Below are 20,515 nucleotides of genomic sequence, written 5' to 3' on the forward strand. Positions count from 1 at the left end.
TGTTGCTCAGATTCAGGTGGGTAGCCATGTTGGTCTGAAGTAGCAAGAACAAAGTTTGAGTCCAGTGGCACCTTTAAGACCAACAAAATTTTATTCACGGTATCAGATGTGTGCAAGCACACTTCTTCAGATACAGTGAAACAAAATTTCCTCAACCATTACATATAAGATATTGGATTTATTGGATTTATATCCCGCCCTCCACTCCGAAGAGTCTCAGAGCGGCTCACAATCTCCTTTCCCTTCCTCCCCCACAACAGACACCCTGTGAGGTGGGTGGGGCTGGAGAGGGCTCTCACAGCAGCTGCCCTTTCAAGGACAACCTCTGCCAGAGCTATGGCTGACCCAAGGCCATTCCAGCAGGTGCAAGTGGAGGAGGTGGAGTTAGTTGCCAGGAGGAGGGGTGGAGTTAGTTGCCAGGAAGAGACAATTAGAGTCAAGACAGAGACAGAAACAAAATTGGGAAATTACCAGTCCATATATATAGGTGGAGAGTGAGCAATAAATTATCATACAGCTTAACGAAGATGTTTAACAGATTCAAGGATCAAGCAGGAATAATAAGCTTAGTTTGTAATCATTTGTTTGGGTTCAACTCTAGGGCAAAAACAGCAAAAGAAATATGTCAGAATTGGAGATTGATGTATCCTTGATTGTAGAATGCTGCGAGTTGCAGTTCATTATAGTGCTTAGAGCCAGTTCTAGCTGAAGCACAGCTCCTTCCAGCTACCGACTGCCACTTCTGATACCGTTGGAAGGCCAGGGAGTACAGCCAAGGAGTCCTCATTTGTGCCAAGAAGCTGCCTTAGGTTGCCACTTGGTGAAAATCTGGGCAGCCAGGCGAGTTTTTAATTGTCTAACACTGGTTGCACCCTAGGTTTTGACGTGATTACAAGGAAGCTGGTATGGCATTTCCTTGATCAATTTTTTTCTGCTTGCTTGCTTGGTCACTCCCCACCACTCCACCCAGCAGCACATGGCATTACCGAGCCTCTCACATGGTTCTTTCTTCTTTGAAGAGTTCTACGCATTTTCTGGTGACATGGTTGATAGCCAAACTCACCCAGGGGAGCGAGAGAGAGACTCAGCACATATCCCATTCAGCTGGCCCAAAGGTGTTCCCAACCTTCCTCCCCTGGTTTATATCCTTAGAAGAAGAAGAAGAAGATATTGGATTTATATCCCGCCCTCCACTCCGAAGAGTCTCAGAGCAGCTCACAATCTCCTTTACCTTCCTCCCCCACAACAAGCACCCTGTGAGGTGGGTGGGGCTGGAGAGGACTCTCACAGCAGCTGCCCTTTCAAGGACAATCTCTGCCAGAGCTATGGCTGACCCAAGGCCATGCTAGCAGGTGCAAATGGAGGAGTGGGGAATCACACCCGGTTCTCCCAGATAACCAGGGAGAACACTTAACCACTACACCAAACTGGCTCTCCCACCACCAACAGGTTCTTTTTCCATATTAATCTTTTTCACCAGTTCCTTAAGCCCTGCCCTGCCAAGGTGACATGCTATAGTTATTTGCCTAGGGGGATAAAGCAGAAACTGGCAAGAAGAAACCATCAGAGCAACTGTGCATATGTGTTTGTTTGTGTGCTATATGTATTTTGAGTGTTCTGTGCCATGTATTCCCATGCTGTGTGGTTTGGCTCACTTTTTTGAGCAATCTGCTACTTTGCATTGATTTGCTGCTGTAGATTTGCTGGTTTTCTTTTTCACTGAAGAGATTCTCAGTCTTTCCAGTCTATGAAATGGATTGCTTGAATTCTGGAATGTTCTCTAAACGTTTAACAATATGCTAATGTGCGAGTGATATTAAGCTACAGCACTCTTGCTTATGTTTTTGTTTGAGATTGTGCTGAAATAGGAGGGTGGATTATGGTAGGTTTGTCTGTGTGGGCTTGTGACCATGTATGGCAGTTCTGCTGAGAATTCTAGCACATGAAATAGTCGTGCCCTGTAGCAGAGCAGTTTAAGAGAGGCTGCTTACCATCTTGGCCAGCAGACTGCCTGCTCCTCATGCCATCTGTAGGGCTGCAATTCCACTGCCTGCCTTGAGATGATAGAAAGCCTTGGGACTGCGGAAGGGAAGGGCTGCTTATTACTCTGACCTGCAGATTGTCACCTTCTCTATGTTCTGCTTTGTTCCCTGTTCTTAATTTTTGTGTTTCATAGCTGATTTTTTTTTTCGTCAGTGGTTTCTTTTTGTTATTTTTCTCTCATTTTAAATTTTGTGATAAGACACTTCAAAGCCTGTGTTTCAGGAGAAAAGCAGCCTATAAAAATGTTACTATAATGAAGAAATTTCTGCTGGCTCTGTCCAATCTCAGACCAAGGCCAATACTTGACCAGATTTTGTGCCTTCCAGCAGATGGCAACCCAAGTCCTGCTCACTTCAGCCTTTAGCTGCCATTGCTGAGACTAGTGAAGGGAAAGTAAAAGCAATCAGGTATGTTCTATGCCTGGATTCAGCTCCAACTAAGAGCCCATCTGCCTTTTGCTTTTTGTCTTGTGACACGGAAAAATGTCAGTCTCTTTAAGAAGATGTAATTCACCTGATGAACCCACATAATCAATAAAACGAGACTATAGTTTACAGAATACAAGGCTTTAGAGTTACTAAAATTGAGTACTGGTTTGTGCAGTTAGGGAAAGATAAGATCACTTTACTTAGATGGTGTTGCATATGGCTTACCTATGCTGTTGGCCTTGAAACAATACTGCAAAAGAGAGAATGGAGGCCCATGGCGCAGAGTGGTAAGCTGCAGTACTGCAGTTCAAGCTCTGCTCAAGATCTGAGTTTGATCCCAGCAGGAGCTGGGCTCAGGTAGCCGGCTCATGGCTGACTCAGCCTTCCATCCCTTCTGAGGTCAATAAAATGAGTACCCAGCTTTCTGGGGGTAAAGTGTAAATGACTGGGAAGGGCAATGGCAAACCACCCCATAAAAAAGTCTGCCATGAAAACATTTTGAAAGCAACATCACCCCAGAGTCAGAAATGACTGGTGCTGACACAGAGGATTAACTTTACCTTTAAAAGAGAGGAGTACACAAAAGCGTTCATTTTATTGACATTGTACACAATGGTCTCTATTTTGTTATTAAATAGGTAATTAAGGTTTTAAAAAGTTTTTAGGGAACAGAACTCATCTAATATATTTCTGTATTTTCTGATTGCAAGATATGGATTATGAGCCAAAGGTTTGTATTTCTAACTAGTACTGCTTCAGATAGGCCCTGTATATGTTTTACCCAGGCTGAGATGGGGAATCGAGCAATTTGTTTGTCTATATGCCCACAGACCAAACATGCAGGACTATGTGTGATCTAGGCTAAATGTTCACCAAAATCAGCTCAGCTCAATGATCAAATGTTTTAAGTTGCATTCACTTCAGCAAGATGCAAGTGCAACTGAGGCTGGGTATGGACATAACATTTTAAAGTATTGCAGTATGATAGCACCATAATCTTAAACCAGACCTACACACTGTCTTCTGTCCTGCTGTAATCTCTGATCAAACAAGCTTTCAGTGCACTTCAAACTGGACCTAGGAAAACTGGACTCCTTCCAGAAAAAAAAAGATAATAATAATAAGAGGTACTGGTTTGTGCCCAACCGCTGTGGCCAAGATAAAGGATGAATACATAAGCACATAAAGAGAAAGATACATATGGAGTACTTCTCAAAATATTGCCCTGCCATTTCAAAATAATGTTTCTGTTTAATTTAGTGTATATTCTCTCCATCTCTAGAATTAAAATCTGAGGGTTACATATAAGAGAGGAACACACCCTTTTCTCTACAGAAATGCTGTTTATCATGAAACAGGAGTCTGCTTTTTCATGAAGTTTGTTTGATTATCCAGCTACTAACAAAAAAACAAAAGGTACTCTAATGGTAAAGTAGAAATTGTTCCCAAAATGTTAGAAGCATATTCTGTACACCACCTCATATTCTGTCAATCAGGATTAATGTCTATATTGTAGCTTAAATATAAGACATGATACATTGGTGGGGTATTGCTATTTTTCCAGTTTTTCCTAAAATGTGCAGTAAATGCCATAACAGTATGTCTTTCAAATATATAAAAATTATATGCATACAAATATATTCTTCATTGTGCACAGTTCTCTAAAAATACAGAATATTCTTATCTTGTAATAAAGATATTAAATAAATACTCTATAGATAGACATTTCAGGTAAACTGAAAAATGGAAGCATATAAAAAGGTTTCATCCCAAAAGTCTTGTATCCTTCTCTACAGGAACTACAGTTTCTAAAAAGAAACCATGTAAAAAAAACACTGGCAACAAATGGTTATTGTTACTCATAACCTTGTGGAATTCTTGTTGTTGGCTTTTCTCCTACTCCTAATCTGTTCTCTACCTCTCTGGCAGGACAAATGACCATGTCTGGTAGGATTCCATCTGAAATATCAAAATTCTCACTATCATCTTTAACTGAGTGGAAGTGATGGATGTTAGCCAGCTCTCCACATTTTGATGTACAAGTTTTGACTTTGCCCCAGTTGATTGGCATTAATCATTGTGAAGAAAGTTGCTCTTCTTAACTTCATCTGCTTTCCAGTGAGTAATATAAGCACTGGTCAGCATTCTAACCTGAGCATGCATGTCTTTAACTTCAGATGATTTTAGATCAAGGGGAAAGGTGACCATGAATAAGTTTCATTATTTTAGGCCTATATGTGCATAAAAGAAATGGAAATATTTCATTTTGGTTTTGTAAATTCATGTTCTCAAATGCTTGAAATCTACTGAAATGTATCTGCTGTACATGTTACTACCTGTTCATTGTCTAAGGCAGGGATGGCCAACGGTAGCTCTCCAGATGTTTTTTGCCTACAACTCCCATCAGCCCCAGCCATTGGTCATGCTGGCTGGGGCTGATGAGAGTTGTAGGCAAAAAACATCTGGAGAGCTACCGTTGGCCACCCCTGGTCTAGGGCAATGACTTAAAATCAAGACAATTTGAATTATTATTTAGAACATCGGAAGAGGGGGCAGTTTAAATCACTGATTTAAATCAGGTTTCCACCCTCTGCACTCATAGCATTTTTCAAAGAAGCACACATAATACTTGATGGTTATAACAAGTTTCACACATCTGTTTTCAACTAAACAGAGTCTCCAGACTGCCCTCAAGTCTCACACCTTTTTGCACAAACTGCATTTATATCTACTTTGAAGAGAAATTATAAGCTTCTATTTGGTGCCAATGTTCTGCTCTCTCTCCCTCCCCCAAAGAACACCAAGATCACCCAACTGAAGACTTCAGGGCCCAGAATTTCGCAGGGTTAGTAGCTGAGGGCAAAACTGTGTTCTTTCACTATGGAAAGTAAATGTCCATTATGTTTGCTTGAGATAAGTGAGATATTTATAACTTCTGCAGCAATAAATTCAGTTTATCATCTATTTATGCCATAATGCCTGTTTTAAGCTCAATAAACAAGTTTGGAATCAGTTCAGGCAGAAGGTCAAAGATTTAACTTTAAGAGATGGATAGTGCCATCATAAGAACATCTTCTTGGGACTAAACCCCACTGAATATACTGCAGTAAAATTCTGAGTAGACCTGCTTAGGATTGCATTATGAGTGTAGACTTTGATACATTCATTGTGTCGTACTTATGGAGGTACTATTTTAAACCAGGTTACTCAGATTTTTAAAAATCACCTGTCTTTCTCCACTTTGATATTGATCCTACTAACGTGTATGTGAGTGAACAGCAGATAAAAAAAATCTGCAGAAGTCAGCTCTAACATGATAATCTTGGTAACCAGTTTGACCCTGGGACTGAAGTTTCTTATACAGAGTAATTCTTGATAATTTAATCTGTTCCTGCGCCTGCATGTTTTAGAAGCTTTTTTCAGTGTTGTCCTCTTCCAGTGTTTCCAAGAAATCTAAAACTCTAGTGATGCACACATTATTTCATCTTCACAACCGAGTTTCTTGAACTTCTTCTTCAGTTTCTTCTTGCAAAGCAGAGATTTTAGGCCTGGACCGACGTTTGCTTGAGCTTCTGGGATGTATTGGGAACAGTCTGGCTCGATCCCAATGGCTGATGGCTTGTCGAAATGAATTTTTCTCATTGAGTAGCTTCTGGATTGATTCATATTGCCTGACTTTATTGTCTTCTATCACCTTGTAAAAAGAGAAGGATATGTCAGACTTTCAAAAAGAAAGATATAGTTGTATAGTATAATTTTAGAAAACTAACACTATTTAAATGAATGAAAGTAATTGTATCTTTTACAGCCCTTCTTATTTCACCTTTTATCTGATATTTAAATTGAAAATTGTTTATATTAATTATTGTTTGAGACCAGACTAGTTTAACTCCAGAGATACCTCTGACATCTTTAGGCTATTTCTATGGCTCTGGTACAATATTACTTCCTTGTTTGTTTTTTTATTATTATTTTCAGAACCATGAAAAATACGAAATCCAAAAATCTTTAATTCTAGTGCTCAGCAAACAAAATTCAGTTCCTTAAAATACAGTTACAGCACTACTGTTCAATCTGTTTAATAGCTCTTCCATCATAAAATAATGGTAATTCAAAAAGTGTGATTAGTGTGGTTCGACCATGCTGCTTAATTTGACCCATTGGTTCAGGAATGACACTTACAACAACAAATAATTATTTCCCCCAAACAGTCTAAAAATTCAGATCGTGGATACAAGAGCTTGGATCCAGCTAGATTTCTCCTTCAATCTCACCTAATTCCCTAGCTCCCATTGCACATGCTTTTCATCCACAACATTTTCTTGATTCCTCACATAGCTATCTTGTTGCTCAAGGGGGCACCTTTCTGTTTTTCACCTGCAGAAAAAATGGCTGGATCCAACCCGAGGGGGGTTTTTTGTGTGCATACATGCCTCTATGAAACAAGCCAAAGGAAATGCTCTTGAAATCTAGAGTACATGCACAATGAAACTGGTGATTTCACAGATGTGAAGTTATTTTACTGATGTCGTTGGTCTGCTTCATGGAAAATTCCATCACTGTTAGCAATACGGCTATCAAACAAGTTCAAACAGTTAACACTGCCACTGACTAACTGTACTATATTCTTGGTTTCAGAATTGTCCAGAACAACAGAAACAGAAAATTATGTTCCGGACAATCCGTACTTTGAAGATTCTTTCTAAATGTCTCCCTTTTATATTTAAAAAAGAGTATGCTGAAGGCAACCATTTGAAATCATTGGCAATCAAGCAATAATCTGTTTCACTTTGTGAATCCAGAATTGCAGTTCCTAGCAGGCCCTGGTGTAGAATGACTTTAAAAAAATATTTTCCCCAAAAATAGGAGGATATACGTTATTTTTGTTTGTAACAATGAGACACAGAAATATAAAAATTGTTTGGATTTTCACTGTCTACTCTTTCTCAGACTTGCATTGGAACAGAAACTTTCTATGGTCAGTATAATGTATAAATTTGGGGGCGTGATCCTGTTAACTTCTATGCACATTCAGTGTGTGATAAATGGACAGAGATACTGTGCCGTCTTTGAAAGACACTCACCAGAAATCGCTGGCATTCTAGTAGAGCTTCTAGTCTGTGTTCGGAAAGTATTACAGTACAGTTTGCAAAAGCTTGCTTTAGAGTTTTTTTAATCACTTGAAACGTCCTGAAAGATAAGCAGTTTTTAATAGGAGAACAGTGTGATAGACTCTCTTTACAGTGTTTACCAGGGTGTTATAGCATTGTAAAATGGCAGCTACAATTCAGATGAGATGTCATCTTTAAGTGCTTTAAAATGCAATGATAGGAAAACGCTTTGTCTGTTGTATTTTTACCTGTTACCAAGCTGTTAAAAACGCAACAGTTCTGCCACTTTTTGTTTAATTAACCAGGAGGTACTCTGCTAAAATGAACAGTCCACTATTAAGCCTTCTTGTCTAGCATTCAAAACTCACATGACACCACATTAAACCTAAACAATGGTGTAATGAAACAAGCCAAAGGAAATGCTCTTGAAATCTAGAGTACACTTACGTGTGTTCCTTCAATTGTTAGTAAGTCGCAACAGAGAAAGGGGGTGAAAGGATGAGTGGGGTGATTGGTTGGTTGAGGGTGTGGGCAGAGCTAAATAGTGTGTGTGTGCAGAGAGAGAGAGAAGTCAGTCAGCAGTTTTGCATGTCAGTTGTGGTCAAACTGCAGTCTATAGAGTCTGAAACCACAGACCCGGTTAGAAAGCCATCTAGTGCTGTGAAAGGCATTAAGGCTTCTAAAGAAGAGATTGATAATATTAAAAGGACATATCAGTGGCTAAAAAGAGCCAACTCTAATACTGTCAGAGTATTAAAAGAGTATGTGAGAGTGAAGCTGATAGAAACTTGAGTTTAAGAAGGAACTGAGAATGAGGAGTGGTGGTGAAGTGAATGAGCGTGCTACCTCAGTTGGTAGTTATTAATTTCCACTGTTTCATCCACTGAAATTATACATCCTGAAACCAGTATGCTTCATGTACAAATAAAGTTTTTTTTAAATATTAAAACTGGCTTCAAATATAAGACTAACGTAACAGTCTCATCCTCAGGGTCACATCTTCCAACGAAGAAGCCTTAGAGCTTTGGCACAATTCAGTAGGGAATGTTAAAGAAACTGTTGGAATTAAATTCCTGGTGGCAGAACTACATAAATTAAGAGAGAAGTCGTGACAAGTGGGTTGTAGTTTAAACTGTAAGGAAGTATAACGTCAGCTTCACTTATGGTCTGCCTTGTAGTTCTTCTGTGCGGTGGTTGCATTCAGACACCATGATAAGCTGTAATTAAACTTTCACAAGGCATGAGCTTAGTTTATTGCTGGACTTGTGTCCTCCACCCACTCCTCCTAATGCTGAGAATGACTGAAAACTTCCTGATTTGATCAAGCTTCAGTTGCTGGGATGCCCAGGCACAAGCACCTTATGACGTTTTTTCTTCTTCTTGCAAATCAGGATTCTAACCTGGGATTTAAATGAAGTTTACAATTCCCAGCCTGAGGGTGTCCTGCATAATTCACTGAGGCAGCTGCTCTGGAATGTCATGGCAATCGAGTTCTATACACAGGAGGAGGATGAGAGAGGGAGGAGTCAAGCCTGGCCTAAAACACAAAACTCAGTTTCTGCCTCACTGCATGTTAATCACAGGTTGTCGTGACATCTGCATGCCAACTATGTCTCATGCTATATGTATGTTTCTTCTTACCCCAAACCTGAAAAATATTTGAGCACCCCAGATACTAAATATTTCCCAAAGTGCTGTTATAGTGTTCCACCAGTTCAATGACGCTGCTTGAGTTATAAAAAGAGGTATTTCAACACTTCAATAAAATACCACAAAGGCAATTATGTCAGTAGAGTGAACTGAATCAACAAAACCATTAGTTTTGAATGATTGTTATACTGGAATGTTTGTGTAATACTTACATAGGATCAAGGTGGGCACTCGGTTCATCAAGAAGGAGAATTTTCGCTTTACTGAGAATCGACCTGGCAAGACACATCAACTGTTTATGTCCATGGCTGAGTACACAGCCACCATCCAGAAGGACAAAATCAAGCTTCCCTGGAAATTGTTCTATTATGGATTTCAGTCCAACCTGTACATGAAAGTGAGATGCAACAGAAACAATAAATGTTCTGTGCCATGCAGATTAGAGACAGACCAGAAGGGTACATTTTTTAATCAAAGCAAACCAAAGATCTGTGGAATTAGTGCTATATGCTGATTAGCATAGTGAAGCTTTTTCTTCTTGACTAATGGCTTCCCTGACACACAACAACTTTTTTTTTTAATTCACCAAAGTTTCAGAACAAGCATATGAGAAAATGCAGAATCCCACTGGGGAGGAGAGGTTGAAAGCTCTCAAGCTTATGGTAGCTGCTTGACATCTGACCTTGGACCTTTCCCACATATGCTGGAGCAACTCCACTCCTCCATGCAGCTTCCCACCTTCCATAAAGAAATCAGGATAAACTGAACCATTATGGGTTCAGAACGAACCAAAAAAACCTACCCCTCAACGCAGAAAAGCCCTTGGTTTTGGTTGGAAAGATTATAAAATATAGACTGGGAAGACGTGGATTATTTTTAAAGAATTAGGCAAAACCAACCTGAACAATTATAGTTTGTACAACAGCATGCTTTGATTCTATTTTACTTGCAAACACACTGTGAGATGGTTCGCCATCATTCCCATTTTGCAAAAGGGGAAGTGAGAGCATAGTGAATCTCTGGAATTTTTAAACGTGGCATGTTGGCCTTCGCCTGTGTTGGCAATGAAAACTGATTGAAAGAATATTACACTGTGTTCAGTACTGCCAGGGACACATTACTGTGGAGCTTCCTACTTTGTTTTTCTCCAAGAAGGAGCTGCTTATGCCTGCTTCTGAAATGTCCATGAATGTTCAATGTGGTTCACTTTGAGCCCTGAGCCCCTGACATGGATAGCCCAATCTCATCAGGTCTCAGAAGCTAAGCGGGGCCAACCCTGGCAAGTTCTTGGAAGGGAAACTTCCAAGCCGGTCTGGTGCATGGGGTTCTGTGGCCTGAGGCAGAACCCCAACACGTGCCCACCCAGAACTCAGTGCTTCCCCTCCCTAGCGTGGGAGGGTGCTGAAGATGGGAAGCGCCATTCTTTCTGGGCGTTGAGGGGCTGGGGGAATTCCTCCAACCCCTCAGTGCCTGGAAAGAACACACGGCGCTTCCCCACCCTGGCATTCTCCAAGTTCGGAGGGCACTGAGGATGGGAAGTGCCATTCTTTCTGGGTGTTGAGGGGCTGGGGGAGTTCTCCAACCCCTTAGAGCCCAGTCGGAGGCTCAGGGATGGTGCGAGCTGGGAGGGGGCGCCTGCCCCTGCTGGGAGCTGGCACCCTAGGCAATTGCCTAGATCGCCAACTCCAACATGCCAGCCCTGCCCCCAAGGAATACCAAGGTCAGGATGCAGAGGCAGACAATACAAGCCACCTCTGAAAAATGTCCTAGTCCCACTAGAAGTCACCATGACTTCCGAACGTGCAAGAACATACACACATGCACAAAAATACTTTTTTAAAAAGTGGTTCACTGTGCAGTATTAGGTAGGGAACTGCTCTCTAAGAAAAGCCATGGGGTTGCCTGTACAGGTATTTTTCCTTTTCTTTTTAAAGCTCTGGTTGAATATTTTCAATAGGAAATGGATGCTTAGGTTACCATAGTCAGGGCTCTTTTTCTAGCAGGAGCTCCTCGGCACATTAGGTCACAGCTCCTGATGTAGCCAATCCTACAAAAACCTTAATGGGCTCTTAGTCCAGGGCCTACTGTAAGCTCCAGGAGGATTGGCGATATCAGGGGGTGTGGCCTAATATGCAGAGGAGCTCCTGCTAGAAGAAGAGCCCTGACTATGAGCAAAATACACATTCCAAATTATAGGCACAAAGAACACAACACAACACAGTGAAGCCATGCAGGGCTTTTGTTGAGCAGGAACACACAGAAACACAGTGTTGGCTGGCTTGGCATCAGGGGCTGTAGCCTAATATACAAATTAGTTCCTGCTAGGCTTTTTCTACAAGAAAAGGCCCTGTGTGAAACAATGGTAGCATCAGGGGGTGTGACCTAATATGCAAAGTAGTTCCTGTTGGACTTTTTCTACAGAAAAAGCCTTGACACCATGACTAGAATTCCTAGAGAAGTGCCCGCCCCTCCTTGCTGTGACAAAGTGGTAAGACCTAAAACAATTCAGTTTGGAATATGCAATATAATGCTAAATCTTCCTTTTTGCCCAGAGTTCTATCCATTATAATGAACAATTATTGCAGATACTCCATGAAGAACGGCAAAAATGGGAAAGTATCTCCCCCTCATGCAATTTTGGCACCAGAAAACAACTTGGGGAGGGACTCTCCTTTAAAAAAAGTCATTCCCTATAGCTGCTATGTGGCTGCAAGAAACATGGACCCAGCTCTTAACAAACAAACAAACAAAAGACATCTAGTTTGGCCCTTATTTGCACCAGATTCTTTTCCCTGTAGCTGACATTACAATGAACTTCTCTTGAACTTTTGATCCTAAAGTCTGTCTAACCACTTGACTTTGGCACTTCTGGGGAACCCCTATTTAATAATATCTATGTTGTGATCCTGAAAGGTCTTGTAGGACTAAGTAGTACAGGAATATATTGTCCTTGGCTTGCTGTATGATAGCAGCAGGAAGCAAATGGAGCTACAAAGCACTACAGTTAAGCAATATAAACAGCTATACAAAATACATATTACAATTGTTTGCTTATGCTTTTTTCTATGTCTTTTGGATCCATTCTGCTCAGCTACCAGTTCTTCCATGTAGTATAAGTCTTCCTTTGATGCAGGAGAGGCACTGCCAGCAAAGGAAAGCTCCTTATACAAGGAGAAAGTGCTGGCATCAGAGGAATAGATGTGTAAGATTCAGCCCCTTATACACTTGAGTAATAAATTTATTATGCCAGTTTCTAATGTACAGCACTACAATTACCCAGAAATAAAATTGATCTTACTGTGAACTTAAATAACAAGCTCTGGTTGAATATCGGCCTCCCAGGACCTTCTGATAGTCCCCGGCCCAAGAGATGTCTGTCTTGCCTTTACCAGGGCCAGGACTTTTTCAGTCCTGGCCCCGACCTGATGGAATCAGCTCCCTATGGAGACCCGGGCCCTGCCTGGCTTGCTGGCCTTTCGTAGGGCCTGTATAACGGAGCTGTTCTGCCACGTCTTTGGATGAGGCAGTGGGGATCTATCTATTAGATTGGTTGGCCTCTCCTCTTACGCCCCTACTGCCCACTGTACTGTTGTATTGTGGTGCTGTACTGTGACACTACTTTGTGCCATACTATTTTGCTTCATATCATCCTGCTGAACTAACTTGTTGCACTTTACCGAGTGTCAAAGCTGATTTTATTATGATTTTATTGTGATTTTATCTTAAATTGTTGTACTCTGCTCTGAGCCCCCCAGAAGGGGGAAGGGGCAGAATAGAAATAAACAAATAATAACAACAACAACAACAACAACAAAGATGATAATCTCTACCTCCTCAGCAACTTTCCACAATTCTTCATCATTCCATTGGCCATAAGGATCCAAGTTTTTCCGAAATGATCCAGAAAATATGAATACTTTCTGCGGAATAGAGTTCTTTTGTGTTAACAGTATGCAGCAAAACAGACAGAAAGCTAACACTGCAATACTTATCCCTAAACAATCTTGATATATCCTGTTCAATGATATATCCTGTTCAATGCACTCTGCAATATACTTAGCAATTTCTGTTTGCCCCAACCATAATCTAGGTGATAGCCACAGTGTGGCAGTTAGGAGAAGAGCCCCACCAGGAATGAGCCCTGCCCCACCATGAGAGGGTGCTAGTGGTGGTGAGACTGGAGAAGGAAGGGGAAGCTGCCTGCCACTTCTGGTCAGTTTCACTCCCTGCTGAACAGCTGTTAAACCTAACAGTGGATAGGAGGGGAGTGAAACTGACCAGAAGTGGCAGGCAGCTTCCCCTTCCTTCTCCAGCCTCCCCACTACCGGTGGGGGGGGGGGCTGAAAAAGGAAAGAGAGAAAATGCATGCCTTCTCTCTCTCTCTCTCTTCTTTGCTACCCCCACCTCACACTGCTAATCTAATTAGTAATCTAATTAAGTTCCCTGCACCCCTGCCCCAGCATCCCAGCCCCTTCCCCACCAGCCAAAAATTTCTGGCTATGGGTCTGGTGATAGGTCATACTAGAAAAAGTTCTGCAGCACCCTTAGCAATATTAGTGTTCCAGAATTCTAATTCACATTGTGTGATGCAGTTGCACCATCTGTTCCTAGTAGCACATGAAATAATTATAGTTTTTAAATATGTACAGAGTTTCTGCTGAAGACTTGAGGCTACGCTAGCTGACATAGGTCTATTCTTCAGCAGAAACTCTGCCTATATTACTTGAATCAAATTGTATCACACAACAGTCCCAGTGGGGATGAGTCTTCTTGGCTGTAGTTTTGCATTCCTTGGTCTCCTTTCCCGTGCATGTGAGCAGCTGCTCATTAACACAGGAAGCCCCATTTAGCAGCAATTTGGAGCCTCACAGGTCTTGCACTGCTCGTTGCTCATTTTAAGGTTACAGCAGCTATATCCTGCTCAGGTTGTGAACTGCTACACTCGGGGGGGGGGGGAATTAAAGGGAACATTGCTTTGTGTCCATCTTTTCCACCATCCCTATGACTGCCCAGTGCTTCCCAGTCATCAGCTGCTACTCACAACTGGCCAAGAGAAGCAAGACAATCTTTCAACCCCTGCACGACAACAAGTGCATGACTAGTTCATGGAAATAGTAGCAATAACACATTCATGCGGAAGTCCTGCACAATTCAAACTATGGTATGCATTCTTTCTTTTGTTCTGTCCAAGTTTTGTAATATGGGAGTGGAGGAGGCAGATTTCGATTTCTCAGCTCCAAGGAAGATATTTGCCTTCTTCCTCTCCAACCTGCACTGAAGCCAGTAAGACTTCTGCCCTTGGTTCTAAAGAGAGTAGAAAACTTTGTTTTCTTCATCTCGCCACTTTCTAGTCATACACATGAGACTGTAACTTGGGGGAAAAGGGATCATACAGCCAAAACTCAATATTTGCTTAATTTCTTTAAGCACTGAAGGAGTGTGAGAGACTGTATATCTTTTTAACAGGAGTGGTTTACTCTGTCTCAAGTGTCAGTAACTCTTTCATAACTATTCCAAGAAGATGAAACAAATGTGACATTTGCTGCCCTTGTTAAATCCCCCCCCCCCTCAAATCATGTAAGTTCCTTGATGGTTCTCCTTCCATTGTCCACATGGAACAAACACTAGCTATAAGGGAAGGAAGATGACAGCCAACGATTTTACCTCTTCCGTATCAGTATTACTTTTCTAATGGAGAACGTGTCATATAATTTTGTATTTTTTCATGTTTGATCACGCCTGGCTGCTATTTCCACGCAATCTGCAGAAGTGCTAAGATAAAGGCGAAGGGGGGAACGGAGCCGGAAAGAACTATTCTTTTCAACTAATCCTGACAGAAATGATGCTGGATTGACTGCTATATTGACAGCTATGTCTGGGCCTGGGAAACAGACCTGACTAAAGGCAACTTTACACCTGTACTTGCCATACCAAAGTCTGCAATTTCTGGTAATTGGGCTGCTCCCAGTCAAGATACACACACACACATCATTTATATATATCTGTGAATCATTTGCTTTTAATCGCACACTTGTACCTCTGACCTTACTACAAAATCAATTCCTTTTAACACAGTGGGATGGATGCAACCTTATATTAATCCTCCACTCCAAAAGAGCAGTCAACAATATGACTTAAATTAAAATGCAAAAGACATTGGAGAAGATGTATTCAGCAATAAGAATGCCTTGTACATTTTTGTTAGGAGGTATGTGTGGTCAGTTATTTGGATATTTGCCTATAAGAGAAGTGGAGTTGTCTTCAAGCACCTTAAAGAGAGATTCTGCTACAGCCGCCATGAGACAGGAAACTGCTAATAACACCATAGAAAATCTTAAGAAATCCCTGGATGATCTACGCTACAAAGATGAATTTTTGAACACAATTCTTCTAGAAAATTAAAGATACCCAAATGATGACACAAGCCCAAACTCCATGCAAAAGAAATGCAATCTACATCTAGGACCTGCAGACAGAGACAGGGATACAAACCCAGGGGTGTCAAACTCATTTGTAAGGAGAGCTGGATCTGACATAAATGGGACTTTGTGGGGCCAAGCCATTACATGTCCTAAAATGTAATGCCAGATAGCAGGGATATAGACTTTATAGAGAACATAGGCCAACATAATTAAATATATCACTTTTTAACTTAAAATACAAACATGCTTTAAACTCTTGCAATATTTTGTTTAAAATGGAAAGGGAGGATAGTGGGATTTTGCAATTCAATTTTAAAAATAAAACATCAAGAAAAAGCACAAAGATCACAGTAGAAACCTTAAATAATAAAATGCTCTCAGCCTGGGAAAATATGAAATGGCAAGGCATTGCAAACTTCTCTCCCCCCTTTCCCCTTGGGTCTACTCAGGTTAGCAATGGCTCTCCAGTGTCATATCCCCCTTTGGCTGTGGGTTCCCAGATTAGAGTGCTCACTAGGCACTAAGAACATAAGAGAAGCCATGTTGGATCAGGCCAACGGCCCATCAAGTCCAACACTCTGTGTCACACAGTGGCAAAAAAAATGTTATATACACATATACACTGTGGCTAATAGCCACTGATGGACCTGTGCTCCATATTTTTATCTAAACCCCTCTTGAAGGTGGCTATACTTGTGGCCGCCACCACCTCCTGTGGCAGTGAATTCCACATGTTAATCACCCTTTGGGTGAAGAAGTACTTCCTTTTATCCGTTTTAACCTGTCTGCTCAGCAATTTCATCGAATGCCCACGAGTTCTTGTATTGTGAGAAAGGGAGAAAAGTACTTCTTTCTCTACTTTCTCCATTCCATGCATTATCTTGTAAACCTCTATCATGTCACCCCGCAGTCGACATTTCTCCAAGCTAAAGAGTCCCAAGCGTTTCAACCTTTCTTCATAGGGAAAGTGCTCCAGCCCTTTAATCATTCTAGTTGCCCTTCTCTGCACCTTCTCTAATGCTATAATATCCTTTTTGAGGTGCGGCGACCAGAACTGCACACAGTACTCCAAATGAGACCGCACCATCGATTTATACAGGGGCATTATGATACTGGCTGATTTGTTTTCAATTCCCTTCCTAATAATTCCCAGCATGGCGTTGGCCTTTTTTATTGCAAACGCACACTGTCTTGACACTTTCAGTGAGTTATCTATCATGACCCCAAGATCTCTCTCTTGGTCAGTCTCTGCCAGTTCACACCCCATCAACTTGTATTTGTAGCTGGGATTCTTAGCCCCAATGTGCATTACTTTGCACTTGGCCACATTGAACCGCATCTGCCACGTTGACGCCCACTCACCCAGCCTCAACAGATCCCTTTGGAGTTCCTCACAATCCTCTCTGGTTCTCACCACCCTGAACAATTTAGTGTCATCTGCAAACTTGGCCACTTCACTGCTCACTCCCAACTCTAAATCATTTATGAACAAGTTAAAGAGCATGGGACCCAGTACCGAGCCCTGCGGCACCCCACTGCTTACCGTCCTCCACTGCGAAGACTGCCCATTTATACTCACTCTCTGCTTCCTATTACTCAGCCAGTTTTTGATCCACAAGAGGACCTGTCCTTTTACTCCATGATTCTCAAGCTTTCTAAGGAGCCTTTGATGAGGAACTTTATCAAAAGCTTTCTGGAAGTCAAGGTAAACAACATCTATCGGGTCTCCTTTGTCCACATGTTTGTTCACCCCCTCAAAGAAATGCAACAGGTTAGTGAGGCAAGATCTTCCCTTGCAGAACCCATGCTGAGTCTTCCTCAATAACCCGTGTTCATCAATGTGCCTACTCATTCTGTCCTTGATAATGGTTTCTACCAACTTTCCCGGTATTGAAGTCAGACTGACTGGCCTGTAATTTCCCGGATCTCCTCTGGAACCTTTTTTAAAGATGGGGGTGACATTTGCTACCTTCCAGTCCTCAGGAACGGAGGCAGATTTCAATGAAAGATTACAGATTTTTGTTAGAAGATCCACAAGTTCAACTTTGAGTTCTTTCAGAACTCTCGGATGTATGCCATCCGGACCCGGTGACTTATTAGTTTTTAATTTGTCTATCAGTTGTAGGACCTCCTCATTTGTCACCTCAATCTGACTCAGGTCTTTCAACACCCCTTCCAAAATTAGTGGTTCTGGGGCGGGCAAAAAGTTCTCGTCTTCCACAGTGAAGACGGAGGCAAAAAATTCATTTAGCTTCTCAGCCATTTCCCTATCCTCCTTCAGTAATCCTTTTACCCCATGGTCATCCAAGGGCCCCACTGCCTCCCTGGCTGGTTTCCTACTTCTAATATATTTGAAGAAAGTTTTATTGTTGGTCTTTATGTTTTTTGCAATATGCTCCTCATAGTCCCTTTTTGCCTGCCTGATCACAGTCTTGCATTTGATTTGCCACAGCCTGTGTTCCCTTTTACTAATCTCACTTGGACTGGTTTTCCATTGCTTAAAGGAGTCCTTCTTACCTTTTACAGCTTCCATTACTTTGTTTGTTAACCACGCAGGCCTTTTCTTATGCCTGTTTGTGCCTTTCCTAACTTGTGGTATGTATTTTATCTGAGCTTCTAGGATTATAGTTTTAAATAGCGTCCAAGCTTCCCCAAGTTTTTACTAGTTTTTACTCCACTGAGGAAAGATAAAGCTGGCTCAAGGCATCAACGCTTGGTTTGCAATGACACATCTCCAGGAAGCTTTAGCTGGCCATAGGAATGCTGGGAAGTTCTGCTCCATTGAAACACATAGACAAAGTTGCAAAGAAAACGTGGAGTAGATTTTGTATTCACCTCTGCTCTGTCCAGAAGCCAGAGTGGGAAATCCATTCCACATTTTCTTTGCAACTTTGCTTTCAGCTTTTTCCTCTGCAAAGAGAAGGCAGAAGAAGTTGGGAATTTCATTGCAGCCTTCAGAGCTTCAAAGGGTGAGGACAGGAGGGGGGAGAAGAGAGCCCCACAGGCCTGATTGAAGCCCTAGGCCGGCCGGTTTGGCCCACGGGCTGCATGTTTGACACCCCTGCACTAGAAGATGTGGGGACAAATGCTATTCCAGAGTACCAATGAAAGAAGAAAGAAATGTACGCAGAAAGGGGAAATCTGCTGGTATGATGTATAATAATAACCTGCATCATAATCTAACATCTGGCATGGAATCAACTCCCAATAATATTTCTGCATCTCTTCTTAAGCTGATGCAATAAGAGAGGACCCTGATGCTACAGTGAATTAGAATCCTATTACAGGAGAAAACCTCCAAACTAATTAGATGACAACATCTCCAGCACCAAGTATCCCAACTGATACACAGGCTGCAAGTCTTGAAAACTGACTACTTTTACAAATTCTTTCTTGGAGCATAGCCAGCTGGATCTCCCAGGTTTCCTCCCCCAAAGTTCAAGAGTTCATTAATAGTTATGATATAATTCTACTCCAAGAAACTTGGTGTGAATAACAGATAAACCTTCCTGGTTTTATATCTCTTGTCAGTCCAGCAGTCTCTAATTCTAAAGGTGGCAGACCCATGGGTGATCTTGCTTGTTTTATTTCCTCATCTCGTAGATGTAGTTTAAATCTCAAATTACCTTTTAGCCACCAAACTTGACATGGAGGGTCACCTACTAATCTTGTTAAATATTTAGGTGTCCCCATACCTCACTATTAGTGAATGTTCAGCTTTATGGAAGGACATAGAAAACAAAATATCTTCTTTATTATAAGACTACCCTAATGCCTTTTTTGGTTAACTGGTGACATGAATGCTTGCATAGGAAACTGTAATGAAGCAATACTTCTTTCCCTGTATAAGACAGATGGTGACAATTTAGATCTTATGATTTTCGACAGAACTTCTAAAGATTCTAAGGTAAATACTAGGGTGAAGATTTTCTTTCAAACTTCCCTTGAATTGGGATTTAATATAATTAAAGGTAATGCTGCCCTGGGGGACCTTGAAGAATTCACAAGAAAAAGCGAAAGAGGCGCCAGTGTAGTTGATTTTTGTTTGATTTACTTCAAATCTTCTCCCTTACTGCTCAAAGTTTCAGGTAGGTGAACCAATAGGTAGCAACCATTTACCCCTACACACAGAGCTAACATTGCCCTTCAGTGAAAAGTTGGAAGATCAACCAGAGTCAGATTTAATCTATACAGGAAATATTATGTGGTGGGCACATTGGAATGGCAATAAGTCTGAGGAGGAGGCCTTGAGTATCTTTTACTCAGACAGTTGCCAGGTGCTCATGTCCAAGTTTATTAACGAACCTTCATCAGCTTGCAATCTGAGCTTTTGGGGAGAATTTTTCAATTCTTTAAACACCTGTTGGTCGATACAGCATCTTGACCAAAGGTTGGCTTTCAAAAAGGTAATAAACCCTGGTTTGATAAAGAATACTGATACACTCTCAAAGAAATTTGTAGAATTTATAGAGTTTTTAGACATACTAACTCTAGGAGATTATTAGGTATCTTAATGACCCAGAAAAGACAATATAAAAGCTTTATTCGACACAAAAAACAAGGTCTTTTGAGAGAAGGCTGGAAAAGGCTTATAACATATATTAACAACCATGATGCTTCTGGTTTTTGGGAACTTGTTAACAGAGGCCTGACAGTAACCTCTCAAATGTGCTGCCACGTTGCTCTTAATGTATGGGGAAATCATTTGAGAAAATGTTCTGCTTATTCATTATGCCCACAAACAGAAACATATTTAGCTTCTCAGATAACCTTCCCTCCTGGCCCCCAATAACAGTGAAGGAAGTGGCCAGTCTTACAAGAAATCTTAAAGTGGGGAAAGCCCCTGACCCAGATTTCATTG

General features: G+C 41.4%; 1 protein-coding gene across 1 annotated transcript in view; it reads right to left on the bottom strand.

Moving 5' to 3' along the window:
- Positions 1 to 5,857: 5,857 nt before the first annotated feature.
- CFTR (CF transmembrane conductance regulator) overlaps positions 5,858 to 20,515 on the bottom strand; it is a 138,877-nt gene continuing 124,219 nt past the window's right edge. The window contains exons 24-27 of the mRNA XM_060244846.1: positions 13,063 to 13,152; positions 9,445 to 9,617; positions 7,556 to 7,661; positions 5,858 to 6,165 (exon numbers count right to left, since the gene is read on the bottom strand). Coding sequence (XP_060100829.1) covers positions 5,959 to 6,165; positions 7,556 to 7,661; positions 9,445 to 9,617; positions 13,063 to 13,152 — 576 coding nt within the window. The 3' untranslated portion in view covers positions 5,858 to 5,958. The remainder of the gene's footprint in view (positions 6,166 to 7,555; positions 7,662 to 9,444; positions 9,618 to 13,062; positions 13,153 to 20,515) is intronic.

Source organism: Heteronotia binoei, chromosome 8, assembly GCF_032191835.1.
Source record: "Heteronotia binoei isolate CCM8104 ecotype False Entrance Well chromosome 8, APGP_CSIRO_Hbin_v1, whole genome shotgun sequence".
Taxonomy (NCBI): Eukaryota; Metazoa; Chordata; class Lepidosauria; order Squamata; family Gekkonidae; genus Heteronotia; species Heteronotia binoei.